The 15,186-nt window shown below is 47.0% G+C and overlaps 1 protein-coding gene across 1 annotated transcript; it reads right to left on the bottom strand.

The window, feature by feature from the left end:
• Window positions 1–924: 924 nt before the first annotated feature.
• NUDC (nuclear distribution C, dynein complex regulator) lies at window positions 925–14,339 on the bottom strand. The gene is made up of 9 exons (XM_081144179.1): window positions 14,117–14,339; window positions 11,458–11,535; window positions 4,452–4,655; window positions 4,307–4,372; window positions 3,388–3,504; window positions 3,120–3,314; window positions 1,844–1,927; window positions 1,631–1,749; window positions 925–1,193 (listed from the first exon to the last, which is right to left on the bottom strand). Exons 1-9 carry the CDS (start codon window positions 14,195–14,197, stop codon window positions 1,142–1,144), a joined length of 996 nt encoding a protein of 331 aa, XP_081000305.1. The 5' UTR covers window positions 14,198–14,339; the 3' UTR covers window positions 925–1,141.
• Window positions 14,340–15,186: the final 847 nt, after the last annotated feature.

Below are 15,186 nucleotides of genomic sequence, written 5' to 3'. Positions count from 1 at the left end.
ATTCAGCAATCCCTCCACCCTAGCCTTGGCCCTAGAGGACACTTTTCTGAACACAGCCTTGGGAACCACTACTGGTTTCCTCAGGAAAAAAGGGTTTATCAAGTTTGGAAACAGACAAAGCTAGGTACTACACAGCCTCTTGACATCTTTAACAAGCTATTCTGAAATATCTAAAGGATGTGCTATGTTCCAGAAATTCAGGGGTTACCGTCACCCACAAAGCACAGCACTCTGGGCAAGTCAACCTAGACACTCCTGCTGTAACCATAACTTCTGTGGCGGCCTACAATCAGGGACCTCTATTCTCTGGCCAGAGTGGATTAGGGTCAGCTCCAGGGACTGGATTTGGGTAGAGGAGAGCACCTCTCCAGGCCTGGCACTGCCTTGGTAGCTGAGAAGTCCTGACATCTGCAGAGGTCCAGGTCAGAGACACAAACAATAGGGCCCCACTGGACTTTACCCTGTCCTCCAGGCCAGGTGTCTGTACCACACATAGAGCAGACCTGAGCCCAGGGCAGTCCCCCCAACCTTTGTGGCTCTCAGCTACTGGAAAGCAAGTGTGTAGTTTCAGAAACACTTGATCCAGGGCCGGAGGACAGAACCATGGCAGTGGGAAGTTGTCTTACAGATGAAAGTGGAATCAAGTCCCTGGTCTTAAACTCTGCTGAGTCATGGGCCCCTATGAGAATCAGACATATGTTCTGGTCCCTGTAGCCAGAAAAACTTACCTTTGCTCAGAATCACACACAAACTGAAAGTCTTGTTTTAATCTTCCCTTTAACGAGAAACTGAGCCCCAGGGAAGGGTAAATACTTGCCCTAGATCACATGGCAAAATCAGCTAGAAGCCAAGCCCCCAGCTCCCTATAGCAGCCATGAGGCCTGTCCCCAGGATAAAGGCTAAAGGGAAGAGAAGACACAGGTGGAATTGGGTGAATAGTTTTAATGTGTAACAGTATGCCAATTGGGGAACATAAGACCCCCAAAGGCCCCAGCCCTTCTCCCATGGTGCCCTGGGACCTGTGTGCCTGGGCCAGTCCCATGCCTGCCTCAGCTCTGAGACTGTCAAGTCCCAGGAGAGGGCAGGAAAGGAAGGTGGATGGCTGAAGTTTCAGCCCCAAGAGTTTGGGGAGGAAAATGGACTAGTTGAATTTGGCCTTAGAAAAATCCATCTCCGGATGCTGATCCATGAACCTGGGAAGGGAAATAGGAAGACAATGAAACAGGCTGTCCCTCTCCCCCAAAGTTAGTCACTTTCTCCCATGTGAGGTCTAATCTCTTTAGAACCCTGAGCAACCTGGAGTCAGGCTAGGCAGGGGGTGGGGCCCCAGGGTCTCTGAGGCCCATTTGAGCCCGAGGCTGGAAGCTGAGGTGCCAATATTGGCACTGTTTGCCTGTAGATGGCAATGACCCCCTATCACCTTCCTTCCTATGTTCAGGTGTCCTTGCCCTCAAGATTACCTCAGCAAGTGATTAGGGTTGGCAAACTGAGGCTATAAAGCCATAAACTTGGCTGGCTCATTCTGGAAGGGGCAGGGCAGCTCCTGTGTCCTGCTCAGTGACCCACTTGCAGCTGTCACCCAGTTCCAAGTCCCCCAACATCCCCAAACCCCCAGCTCTGAAGTGCTCACTTTTTCAGAATTTCCTGTTTCTTCTGCTCATCTGAGGTGGGCAGCCCCATGGACTTCTGTCTCTGGTCATACATCATCTTTTCCACCATGCTGCGTGTCTCACTGTCCAGGTCTGAAAGCTGCGGGCAGGCAGGAACAGGGACAGGTGAAGTTCTGGGGCCACCTGGGCCTCTCATCTCCCAGCCGAAGCTCCCCCAACCAGCCAGGACTCACCTTGGAGTTCTCAGGGTTGATCTTCTTGGTATTGATCTCAGGGTCACTAGACACCAAGCGGCTCCACCACTCCATCTTGTTGATCTGTGAGGAAGAGACCACTGGGGGGTAGGAGGTAGCTCACTCTGTACCCCAGAAACCACCCACCAGCCCTCCCAGAAACCAAACTCTCTCCCACCAGCATCCTACACCTGGAACCCAAGCAGGCCTATGGTGGGACCTGAGATATAGAGGAGCGAAACCTCTGCCCTCCATAGTGGCTGGGGAGACTGATCTGAACAGTCACAAATCAGAATAAGGGAAAGAATAAAACACCCAGGGTGAAGGGAGAGGAGTTACAGTGACATGCAGCTGGGACAAGCAGTATACCAGACTAAAAAAGCATGGAAGGACATTCCAGCTGAGAGGAAAAGCAAGTGCAAAGGCATGGAGGGGTGACAGAAGCAGCCATGGCCAGTCAGGTAGACTGAGAGAGGCTTTCCGTGCCATGGGCAGCTCTCCTTGGACTCCTGGCACTTTACAGAGACCAGGTTTATTTATTGGTGCCTGTTCCTATCTCTCTTTGAGGGAAGGTGAGAATGTAGGCTTCCTGAAGGCAGTTTTCTACATTTTGTTCACTCCTCACTCCCAAATATAGAACAGTCCCTGGCACATAATAGGTGTTCAAGTATTTGTTAAGCTGAACGCGTGCATGAACCTAACACAAAGGTGAAGATTTGGTTAAGACTGTTTCGATCCTGACTCCACCCTTTCCTACATGTAAGAGCCTAGGAATCTAAGAGCTACCCTTTTTCCTGACTCTAAAATGGGACAGATGCCCCAGCCATCTCCCCACTAAGTGCACTGTCTTTCTCTTTTGGAAAAATCTCTTTACAAGTTTAAAGTAGACTAATTGTGAGAATGGGCAGGAAGTGTTTGCAAGTTCATGCTTTGCCAGCATGAATCTTGTTTTCGTGGCTTAAAATCTCAGGGACTGTGAAGTTATTCCATAGGAAGGTCAACTTTAATGCAGAGATAGCCTCTTAGATATAAAGAAGTACTTGCTGAAGTGTCTTTAAAATTGCTATCTAACAAGCAATATTGTTTTGTTGCTATGTTTACTTTTCTGTATTTGTTTATATATTAAGTTCTTTCAAACCAGAATAAAAAATAAGATGGGACCTACTCTAAATCTTGTGGGATTAAATAAAATATGTCCACCAGGTCCCCAACAGAATAAGCAGAAACCCTTCCCTCTTTCTTCAAGACGCAGGCCAGGAGGGTGAGCCTCTCACACCTTCTCCAGATGCACCGTCACCACCTTGCCGTCCTCAATGAGCCAGGAGCTCTCCTCCACCTTCACCTCGTTGTAGAGCTCCCCGTCAATGATCGCAGGCTGCCCCTTGAGCCCCACCCGAAGGTGCCGCCGCTGGATGTCCACCACGACGTCCTTCCCCTTCAGCCGGAAGTTCACACGGAAGGGCACTGCCAGCTGCATGGGACAGGGATGGTCAGGAGGGGCCCCAGGCTGGCTCCCTCGCCTCCGCCCTGGGCCTGCCACTCACATCCAGCTCCGACAGGGTCTGGGTCCAGCGGTAACTGGACAAGTCTGCTCCATTGCCGAGGTTGGGCTTCAGCTTCCCTTTGTCCTTCTCGTCCTCCTCCTCGGCCTCCTCGGCCTCCTGCTCACAGGCAGAGTGCTCAGCCACTTACTTGACAGACAAAGACGAAAACCCTCTGGGCCAGGCCCAGGGCTGGCACTGGATATTCAGCCACAAAATGAAAGTGACCCGGTCCCTGCCTACTCCATGGCCCACTGGGAGTCAGAGGTAAAACCTGGCTCTGATCTCGGTCTGAGGAAAGCTCAGACTGTTATAACCATGTGATAAAGGACACAGGTGGGGGACAGAGACAGTCAGAGATGGACCCACAGAACCCAGCTAGGGGTGTCAAGCCAAGGTGGGAAGAAAGCCCAGCACAGAAAAACAAAAGGTCACGAAGTGGCCATGAGTAGGGTTGTTCTAAAACAAAACCAGGCTGCCAAATGAGCAACATCCTTTTTCTGGGTCTATAGGTTAAGACCCGCAGTCTCAGGTCAGAGCCTCTGGAAAGCCAAATGAAGCCCCAACACTTGTTTGGAATTCTGGACTCGAGTCAGTGGGAGGAGCTCCAAGGGGCTCGTTCCCCGATGTGTCATAGTGACCCACCACAAAGGGCCAGGCTGGACCCACAGACCCCAGCCCACCCAAATGGTACCTGCACAGGCAGTGCCCTCTCTGGCTTTGGACTTTCTTGCCAAGGCTTAAGGCCAGTGGGTTTTGGGTGTTTTAAACACAGATCCTTTGGTCCAACATCTCTGAGTAAGATCTTTTAGTATGGGGAGGATCCCAAAGCTGAGGGAAGGATGGGAGGGGAGGGCAAGGCTATAGAGTCCACAGAAGTTCCCGGCCCCAGCTAGTCCCAAGCATCCCCAGTCCATCTCACCTGCTTCTCTGGTGAGCCAAGGCTGCCATTCTTGAGCTGGGCCTCATGATTCTCTGCATCCTTTTTCTATGACAAAGGGCAAAGCAGTTGGCAAGACAGCCCCCTCTTCTAGTGCCAAAGGGGCAGGGGAGGGAAGCCCACTTACCTGATCAATCTCTAGCTGCAGCCTCTCTGCCTCCTCATCAGTCAGCTCCTTGATCTGGGGCCCAGAGCTCTCTGACTTGGCCTCCTTGGCCAGCCTAGCTGCCCGCTCTGCCTTCTCCCGCCGCTCAGTCTCCTGCCGAGCTCTCTTCTCCCGCCGGGCCTTCTGTGCCAGCTGGTTGTGGTGGTTGAAAGTCTGTGTGATGAGCTGGGGAAGGAAGTGAAGGCAATGAGCCATCAAGGTAAGGGGCACTGTCCCAAGGACACAGTCCCATCTGCTGGGCAAGGCACTTAGAATCTCAGTTTCCTCATCTACGAAATGGGGATAATACAGACATATCTGATAGAGCTGTAATGAGGATACCTGCAAGTAGCTGGCTCAAAACACAGTGGCTACTTTAAAAAAAATAGTCTACTAAGAGTATGGACACTGAAGTTAGACAACTATAGTTCTAATCCAGGCTTTGTCACACACTAGCTATTGTATTTTTGGCAAGTTACTTCACCTATAAGAGCTCAAAATCCTCACTGGTGAGGATGAAACCCACCTGATAGGATTGTTGTGCAGACCAAATTATAAGTGCCCTGACAGTCCTTCACTAGACAGTGAAGCTATCAGAACTCCTGACTAAACCCCTCTAAGAAGACTTTCCTGAGCTCTGGCCCACAGACCTACTCACTCTAACTGATCTCTCTTACCCGTGTGTACCTGTCTCCAGGAAAACAGCCCCAGCTGTGCAGCACTCAGCACCACACTCAGGACTGCCACATTAGCAGGAAATCAGAGAGCTTTCCTCAGGGAAATGGAGCATCTTCCTCTCCTCAGCCTGCAAGCTATCAACATTAAATCCTTTCTCTCCCACTATTCCTTCCTAGGATGTTTCTAACCCACATCCTACTGCTAGCTGGCCTCCCTGCCCCCTAAGAGCTACCCCAATACTATTGCCAACTGTCACTGTCTGTCTGTGTGGTATGGCCTTAGACAAGGAAACAACTTTGACATTCTCTAAGCCTGTTTCGTCACCTGTCATGAGGATCAAATATGATGGACACTCATCTAGAGCCTGGTACAGTCCTTGCACATCATAGCTTGCCTGGACGAGGCTAATCTAATGTCAGCTTTGGGGGCTGGGGAGAAGTACCTCTCCTGCAATAAAAACACAATGGGAGTGATGGTTCCACCTCACTGTTATACTACTATCTATCAAAGTATGGTTCCCTCAACCTGCAGTATCAGCACCACCGAGAATTTGTTAGAAATGCTAAATCTCAGGCCTCACTCCAGACTTACTGAATCAGAAATTCTGGGGGCATGGCCCAGCAACCTGTATTTTTAATAAGCCTTCCTAATTCTCATACACACTAGAGAATCACATCTAGATTTGAGTTCCTAGTCTATTCCTTCTACATATGTGACCCTGGAGGTCAGCTCTCTCTGTGCTTCTATTTTATTCTAAAAGTAGTCCAGCATAAGCTGTTCTTTGCCTAGAATGTCCTTGTTCCTACTCCCAGGTCTCCTGGCAAACTCCTACTCATCCTACAGGATCAGCTCAAGTGTCTCTTGAGTTTCACCTCTTCATCTTCAGCAGGCCCAGAAACGTATCAAACTCAGGAAACCCAACTCTATGTTGACCCACACACCTGGAGGCCTTCCAGGGCACCCACCATGTGATCAGTGGTCAAGAAACCATCTTTCAAGAATCTCTGAGCCCAAGATGGAGGGAGGAAGGGATCTGCAAAAGCTGAGAGGCTCACAAGGTACTCAGGGTCACCGAAGTCACCCATGGGCTTCTGACCGAAGGTTCTGCCAAATGCCCTGTGACTTATCATTCATTTAATGCCAGTTTCTCCTGCCACCGCCAAATCCCCAACCATACTGTAGTAAAGTTAAAAGGGCACTGAAACCCCCCCTAAACCAACTGGGTTAACAAAATGGGGTGTGCGAGAGGGAAATGAGCCACCTGAAGGCCATTCTGCTGTTACTACAATCAGTCATGAGACAGTTACGCCAGCGGAGGCTGTTCCACCACAGGGCCTTGGTCCCAAGTCCCTAATCGAGGAGACCTTGAACTCAAGCCACTTGCTAACCAGTGGCCAAGGGTAGGCGGGAACAGGGTCCTCCCCTCTCCCAGCTTCAGTGAATCATGTTACATCCCATCCGTCCTGTTCCTTCCTAGCTCCTGGAGGTTAGGTGAGGACAGAGCTGAACCACAGGGCAGAGTCAAGGCCAATCACAGCAGCCTGACTCCGCCTCCCATCTCCTCCCACCAGCTTTACCCAGGCCCAGCCCCAAGCAGAGACCCCTGGAGGAGTAGAGCCTATTCAGAGATGCCAACTGGCAGGCTGTCACAGTGAAGCTCTGTCACTGGACACATCTTTGGGAACCACAGCCCAGGAAAGTGAGGGACAGGTGAGGAAGGCTGAGTTAGCTCTAGAAGGCCTCAGACTGCTCAGTGGGGGTACCTGAACACAGGCTTTTCCTGACCTAGGCTGGTAAAGAGTGGTTTCCACCAGTCTAGTGAGGGAAGACACAGATATTTAAACCTAATCCAAAGGTTGAGGTCCTGAACTTTTGTGGGCAGGGAGATGACACACTCCTGTTATAGAACTTTATGTAAGTGGAATTTTACAATATATGTTCTTCTGTGTGCTTGTCCTCCTTTAAAAGGTTGAATAATATTCCATTACATATATATGTGACATTTTGTTTATCCATTCATCTGTCAATGGCCACTTGGGTTGCTTCCACCTGGTGGCTATTGTGAATAGTTCTGCTACGAACATGGGTGCACAAACTCTCTTCAAAATCCTGCTTTTAATACCCAGAAGATTGCTGGATCATATAGTAGTTCGAGTTTAATTTTTTTTTAGGAAAACTCCATACTGTTTTCACAGCAGCTATACCATTTTACATTCCCACCTACAGTGCACAGAGTTGCATTCCTCCACATCCTCACCATCACCTGGATTTTTTTTTTATAGAAGCCATCCAAATGGGTGTGAGGTGGTATCTTATGGGTTTTATTTGCATTTCCCTGATAACTGGGGATGTTGAGCATCTTTTATAATAAAGTTTTTAATAAGCTATAATTCACTTTTTACCAGCAATGTCCAAAGAGCAGCTGTTTTCCACATCCTTGTAAGCAATTTTTTAGAAAAATTTTGTTGACAGGAAGAACAGCGCATGTGTTTCTTTAACATTTCCTTGACTACTTGTGAATCTGAGCATCTATTCAAATGCTCTTTAGATGTGCTCTTCTTGTAACTGCCCATTTTTGTTTATCCTTTTCTTGTCAATTTACAAGAGTTCCTGCATAATAAATCAGCTATTAAATTTTACCTGTTCTCTGCGTTGTATTTTTCCAAACCTACTGTATTTCCATTGACTTTATAAGTCAACATCTCTTCTGCAACACAAAAGTTTTCAATCTTTGAAGAGGCAAGCGGCTACCTCTTCTTCCATAGCTTCCAGGTTTCTACTTGCAAGGCCTTCCTAACAAGACTCTGCTTGATCTGCAATTTACTATTACATAGGAGTTAAACAGATGGAAAATTTTGGTTTTTCACAAATAGCCACTTGTAGCAGCACGACTTATTAAATCATCCTTTGCCTACGAAGCTGAATTATCATATTAGACACATATGAAACCTCATATATGCTAGACTTTTTCTAGGTTCTCTTTTCTGCTTCACTGGTGACCTTTTGGTTCCTGGGTCAATGCTCAATCACTGAGCCACGCCAGCTGAGCCACATTACTTTTTTATCCTCATAACAGCCCTATGAGGTGAAGATTATCCCTGTTTGCATGTAAGAAAAATGAGGCTCAGAAAGACAGTGATTCAGCAAATGCCACACAGTTAAGTGGGGAGTAAAGCGACCAGGATTCAAACTTACATCTGCTCAACTCCAGAGCCTTTGCTGTTTAATCACTGCACCTGGAGATGATGTACCTGGTGGACCTGCACCATAGTAGGTACTCAACACAAAGGAGTTACTGTGTTACAACCAGAGACTCGGTGTGAAGGCTGGACAGGTTTCTGCCTGCCTAAGAGTCTGACCAACCTCCTGGGAAAGAGCTAGCCCTAAGGTAACGAAGAGTCACGGAGCACAACAAGGTCTAAGAGGGGACGTGCAGAAGCCAATATATGGCAGCTATCATCACCCGGATACCTCTGAAGCTTCGTAATATTAATCATCTATCTCCCATCTCCCTCTTCCTTCTTGACTCATGCCTCATTTCCTCACGAAGTCTTCCTAAGGCCCCAGCCTAGGCTAATACCGACTTTATTTGCCCAGAACTTCTGCCCTAACACCCACTTCTACATTTTCCTTTCTTTTTTTGGAGGGGGGGAGGCTAAACTGTGAGATCCATTAAAACAAATACCATGTCTATATTCACCTCTGTAATCCTGAAGGGTTTGGCATAGTATCTAACACAGGCAGTGTTAAGTGTTCAATAAATACTCATTGATAAGAACCAGATGGTTTCACTCACATGCAGGATATAAAACTGAAACTTATGGACACAAACAGCAGTGTGGTGGTTGCCAGAGGGAAAGGGGTGGGAGGGTGAGGAGTGAAGGGGGTCTTAATACATGGTGATGATGGAAAACAGTATGGAGGTTCCTCAAAAAATTAAAAATGGAGCTGCCTTTTGACCCAGTGATTCCACTTCTAGGAACATATCCTAAGAATCCTGAAACACTAATCAGAAAGAATATATGAGCCCTTATGTTCATAGCAGCGCAATTTATAACAGCTAAGATCTGGAAACAGCCCAAGTGCCCATCAGTAGATGAGTGGATAAAAAAGCTGTGGGACATTCACACCATGGAATACTACGCAGCTGTAAAGAAGAAGGATCTCATACCCTTTGGGACAGTATGGATGGACCTGGAGAAAATTATGCTAAGTGAAATAAGCCAGGCAGAGAAAGACAAGCATCACATGATCTCGCTTACATGTGGAATCTAAAAAACTTAATAAACTGATGAACAGAATAGATTCAATGGCATGGAAGCATAGATCAGACTGACGAATGTCAGAAGGATAGAGGAGGGCTGGTGGGTGGAGGGGGAGAGACTAACCAAAGAATTTATATGCATATGTGCACAACCCAAGGACACGGACAATGGTGTGGAGAGGGACAGGGGAGGGGGTGGAATGGGTCATTGGGGAGAAAAAGTGACATCTGTAATATTTTAAACAAACAAACAAAAAAATGGTGATGGGAGAAGATATGACTTTGGGTGGTGGGCACACAGAGTAATATACAGACCTTATAACATAGAAACCCACACCTGAAACCTGTATGTTCATAGTAACCACTGTCACCTCAATAAATTTAATAAAGTATTATCAAAAATACAAATATTCATTGAGAAAAATTTAATAAATATTCACTGAACAAATGAACGACTGCCCATAAGGTAGTCCGGCCCACAGAAAAAAAGGGAGGTACTAGTGTTAATACAAAAGAATGAGACAATAGGGGTCCTATAGATCAGATTCCACCTTCTTCCATTTTACAGATGTGAAGACTGACAAGACCAACAAATTGGTGGGAAATCACCCAAGCCACACAGGCCAAGAACGTGGGACTCCTAGCCACAGGTCATCAAGATATATTATAGCACTTTATAGCTCCTGAGAGCCCTGAAGCCACAGAAAAGGATTTGCAAATTGTCTCCTTCTTGTTAATCTGTCCCTTAAGTTTAAGTGAAAAGAATCATGGTTATAAAAATCATAGATCAGTGACCATAATTTACCAATCCTCCAAAATGTAATTACAGCAAGGGCTCTCTGGAGTACGCCTGCACCTTTTCCCCTTTGATTCTCCCTGGTATGTTCTTCTGTTGTTTCTTTTCTTTTTTTTTTTTTAATCCTCACACGAGGATATGTTTCTATTGATTTTTTTAGAGAGAGGAAGGAAAAGGGAGCGAGAAACATTGATGAATCGGTTATGGCTTGAACTCGCAACCTAGGTGTGTGCCCCAACAGTAAATCAAACCCATGACCTTCCAGTGCACAGGAGAACGCTCAAACCAAGTGAGCCACACCAGCCAGGGCTGCCTTTCTTTCTCCTAAGCTCCAAGGGCCCTTCTTATGCCTCTGTAACCTGTTTCCTGAGCCCACACAGCCCAACTAGCTCACTTCTACCTGTGACTATCTAAATGAACTTTTGTTTAAAAAAAAAAAAAAAAGTAATTACAACCTAAGACTCATAAGGAAGTTCAAGGCCTTAGAACCTATATCACAAAATACAATTACAGCCCAGCCAGCGTGGCTCAGCAGTTGAGCATCAACCTATGATCCAGGATATCGAGGTTTGATTCCCAGTCAGGGCACATGCTCAGGTTGCAGGCTCTATCCCCAGTAGGGGGCATGCAAGAGGTAGCTTATCAATGACTCTCTCATCATTGATGTTTCTATCTCTCTCCCCCCATTCCTCTTGCTGAAATCAATAAAAACATATTAAAAAAAAAAAAATACTATCACAGTACCAACTTTGGGTTGCAATCACTAGGAAGACAAGGACTGGTTGGCTTTGAGTTTTCCTGTATTTCTGTCTTCTAGGCTGTTTCTAACATTTGCCCACTTTCATCTCCCAGCAAGGTAATTAGATAAAACCTACACAGTGGAAAAGGAACTAGGAAGCATGGTGTCAGGGGCAGAAGGTAGTTTTACAACAGACTCTGGTTCCAACCCTGGTTCTCCCACAACTCAGCTCAAGACTTTGAATAAAGTGCCAAACACCCCAGAGCCAATTTCCTCATTTGTAAAGTGAGGACAGTAACACCCATCCCTTTGGAACTGCTAAAGGATCATGGGAAATAGGGCAGCTTAAGCACCTGGCAGGAAGAGGGGCTTCAATGACAGCTTGCTTCCCTTCCCTGACACTTTGCAGTTGGCATTTTACTTCTGCTGAAGTTATTATGATGGAGGGCCAGATGAGCTTTTCTTCTGAAGAAACAGAGCTACCAAAGTGATAGCAGCTCCCAATACTCACCTTCTCTGCCATCCCCTCTTCTCCTCCAATGAAAAAGTCTGTTTTGCGTCGAAGGAAGCTGAAGAAAGTGTTCACAAGCTGAAAGACAGAAGAAGACTGGAGCTATAGAGATGCCCTATTGTGAGGCCCACAAATGCACAGAAGTCAACTTCCTTAGTCTACATGGGAACTTGGGGCTTGACTGCTTCACCTGAGCCTCTCAACGGACACATCCTCCCAAATAGGCCTGACCTTAGTCACTTCTGCCAGAAAGCCTAACTCAACCTTACCTGTATCACCTGAAAGGCAGATTTCTGATTTCTCATGTATATATGTATGCATGTTTCACATTCCTTGTGGCCCTAGAAGCAGCCTAAGGATCATTGGGAGGACTCCTCCTGCATACAGGGCTTAAAAAGCCTGGAGACTTGACTTTGGATGGTGAACACACAATACAATATATAAATGATGTATTATAGAATTGTACACTTGAAACCTATAAAATTTTATTAACCAATGCCACCCCAATGATTTCAATAAATAATTTAAAAGAAAAAAATATAATTTAAAAAAAGAAAAAATCAAGGAGACAGTCAATAAACGGGAATCGGACAAGTAAGCAATTTAATTGCAGATGGGTGTAAGTTTTACGCAAGAAATAAACAGGTCTTGTTATAAAGCAGCAGTCCTCAAGATGTGGTCAGGATATCCGAGGACCCAGAGAGACATTAATTTGCTTTTTTCATCTCATTCCCTCACAAGTGTATATACAGTGTTTTCCAGAGGCTACACGGCATGTGACATTGCAACAGACTGAACGCAGAAGCAGATATCAGTACCCAGCAAAATCTGTCTTCAATTAAACCAAACGTTGAAGAGATTTACTCCCCAAAAAATAAAACAATGCTTTCCTCTCCAGACAGTGAAAAGCCCAATTAGAGTGGCAATGGCTGAGTTACTAGGGCAGAGCCTGAAAAAGGGGAGGAAATGAAGCCACTTCAAAGAAGGAAAGACCAACTAACTGGCTGGGGCACCAGTATAGCCAAGTAAAAGCATGGGTTTGAGTATCAGACTGATATATATCAGGTCTGTAACCTTGGGGAAGTTTCTTAGCTCTGTGAAACAGAAATAGCAGCAGGGCCTATTTCTAGGTACCTTGTAAGGATCAAATGAGATGTTGGAGGTGAGGGCCTTAGCAATGTCTGGCCCAGAGCAAGAGCCCTCCTGCCAGAGTAAACTGACAAATAGGAACCATGAACCATGGTTTATTCTGTCTACGTCCCCAATGCCTGGCACCAAATCTGGCTCAGAGTACATGCTCAATAAAACTTTTGCTAAATGGAAGATCTAGTGACGACCTAGGGTTAGCACATATAAGCCCTTTTATTTGCTCAAATGAATGGTTCCAAATCTGATGCTACAACTTATATTAATAGTTTTAATTCCTGCTTCTAGACACTTTAAATTCATTAAGAAATCGTTCCCAAATTCAGTTTTTTGTTAACAACGTAAGGGGGAGGAAGGAGAGAACCTTTTCATATTTGCAAATTAGTAACTCTCTTCCCACCTCAAAGGGCTTAGGAGTTCTTGGTCACCACAAGCACCTGGGTGAAAGATGGGACTAGAAAGCTCAATGAAATCGTGTCCCAGTGAGACAGAATCAGCAATGAATTGTAGAAAGCACCCAGGCCTAAGGGGTCTGGTTCCGTCTAGGTCAGGAACCTCTTGGATTATCTTGAGCAAGTTCCCTTGGTCTCTTTACAAAACAGAGTTCTGGACTAATCTTAATGGGCTTTTCCACCTCTAACTTTCCATGTTTGTGGTCCAAAAAAACCAATTCCAGAATCAATACTAGTTGGTCCATATTGTTCATGCACTACGTGTTATTGTGTGTGGTCACTATGCATGAATTATACTTTTGAAAAGCTCTTGTAAGCTCCATCAGGCCAAAGACAGGCTTTTGTTCGAGTCTGAAAAATACCTGTTCAATAAACAAACCTGATTACTGATTAGTACTCACTGTCCACTTCAAGCCACTACTCTCCTACAAAGATTCACAAAATAGGGATTCGCAACTCTTTTTCAAAGACAAAGAAATTGAGGCTTGGAGACGTGTAAAGTTCCCAACTGGGAGTGGTGGAAATCACTTGTGAATTCAGGCCTTTAATTCCCCATTCAAGGCCTAAAAAAACAACACGTGCTACCACCACCCCGACCACCAAATCCCACCCCACACACAATCCTCGGCTAGCTTCAAGTCGGTAGCTGCAAATCCCAATGTCTGGGATGGTTCTTCCTAAGCGATGATCTTTGCAGGCGGCCATTGGAGAGGAAACGAGGCCCGAAGAATGTGTGAGAGAGATTAAGGGGCGGGGGATGGAGGTGGATCCCGCGGCTCTGGGGGTTTCCCAGGGGCAGGTTCACGGACGCCGGAGTTGCTAAAATAGAAACTACTAAGTGGCGCCGGGGCCCAGGACTGCTACGAAGGGGGCAAAACGTGAGGCAGGGAGACCGGAAGCTGGGGCGCGGTGAGAATGTGGGGGGATCCCTGAAACCCAGGAAGCCCAAGCGTGGACCTCCGCCCTTGAAGGCAGAAAAGCGCGGAGGGAGCCTGGCTAGGGCCGTCGAGGTGGGTGGGCGCCGCTAAACCAGGCCCGGCCGACGCCGCGCGGGCCGTTACCTCCTGGACGCCGCCTTCATGCTGCTGCGCCATGGCCAGCAACATGCCGTCGAAACGCTCCTCCTCCTGCTCTCCGCCCATCGCGCCGACCGCTAGCCACGCTCCGAAATCCGAGCTCCGCACTGGCGTCCCGCGTTCTCCCTGCTCCTTCTATCGCGTCCGACCCAACGACTCCAGCCCTCAGCCTTCCGCAGCGGAGCCGGAAACACGCACGCATCCCGCCGCTTTGGCCCGCCCGCTCGCCCTCTCTTCCCGCCTTCCTCTAGGCAAGCGGCCATTGAGCGCGCGGCGAACAGCCCGCTTCGCCGACCATTGGCTGACTTGCTGAGCCAACCAACGAGCGCGCCCAGGAAGCAGAGGGCGGAACCAAGGTCCCGGGAGTTTGGAGTGAGTTGCTATGGTCACCAGACGCTTTGGAGCCTTCCAGAAATCCCTGAGTTAGAAGTGGGGGAGGGAGGTGTTGGAAGTTAAAAAGGGATAAACCACTTACCCGCCTCGAAAGTGACCTCCCAGTTTGTAGAATGGTGGAGCTGAAAGTGTCATTCAACTCTTCTGGCCTCCCGGAAAGGAAAAGGGACCTGCCCAACGTCCAACCTACCTCCATCATCCTTATAAACTTCACCAGACTTAATGGGCTTGCACAATGTTCAAGCACTGGCCCCGGGTTTAAAAGGGCTCTGTGCTTGGTTTAATGCTCTTCTGTTGCAGTTCTGAAATTCTTAATAATTTTTTAACAAAAAAACTCACATTTTCATTTTGCGCTGGGCCTTGCAAATTACGTAATGAGTGCTGTATTCCACCTTCATTCCTGTTAAGGTGGGGGACAGGGTCCCAGCCATCTAAGCTGAACGTCTCCACTTTGCGATGAATTTCATCATCTAAGTCTTTCAGGGATTCTACCCTTATTATCCTTTCTTTAATCTCCTGTCACAAATTTCTTTCTTCTGGATCATTCCCTTCAACTTACAAATGTGTTTTAATGTCACCTTTTTATTATGTGATACACTTTCTCCTCCTACCACCCCAATTTTCCCCAATTTTCAGTTCTAATTCACAGAGAAACTGCAAAA

This window comes from Miniopterus schreibersii (genome assembly GCF_964146895.1).
Source record: "Miniopterus schreibersii genome assembly, chromosome: 8".
Taxonomy (NCBI): domain Eukaryota; kingdom Metazoa; phylum Chordata; class Mammalia; order Chiroptera; family Miniopteridae; genus Miniopterus; species Miniopterus schreibersii.
The sequence above is the reverse complement of the archived record's forward strand: the minus strand, read 5'-3'. Positions and strand labels throughout refer to the sequence as shown.

Coding starts and splice junctions, on each gene's coding strand:
- NUDC (XM_081144179.1), bottom strand. CDS start 14,197: ATGGGCGGAGAGCAGGAGGAGGAGCGTTTCGACGGCATGTTGCTGGCC. Junction 4,656..11,457: donor AAGAGGGGATGGCAGAGAAG/GTGAGTATTGGG, acceptor TTCCTTCCCCAG/CTCATCACACAGACTTTCAA. Junction 4,373..4,451: donor TGCAGCTAGAGATTGATCAG/GTAAGTGGGCTT, acceptor CCTTTGTCATAG/AAAAAGGATGCAGAGAATCA.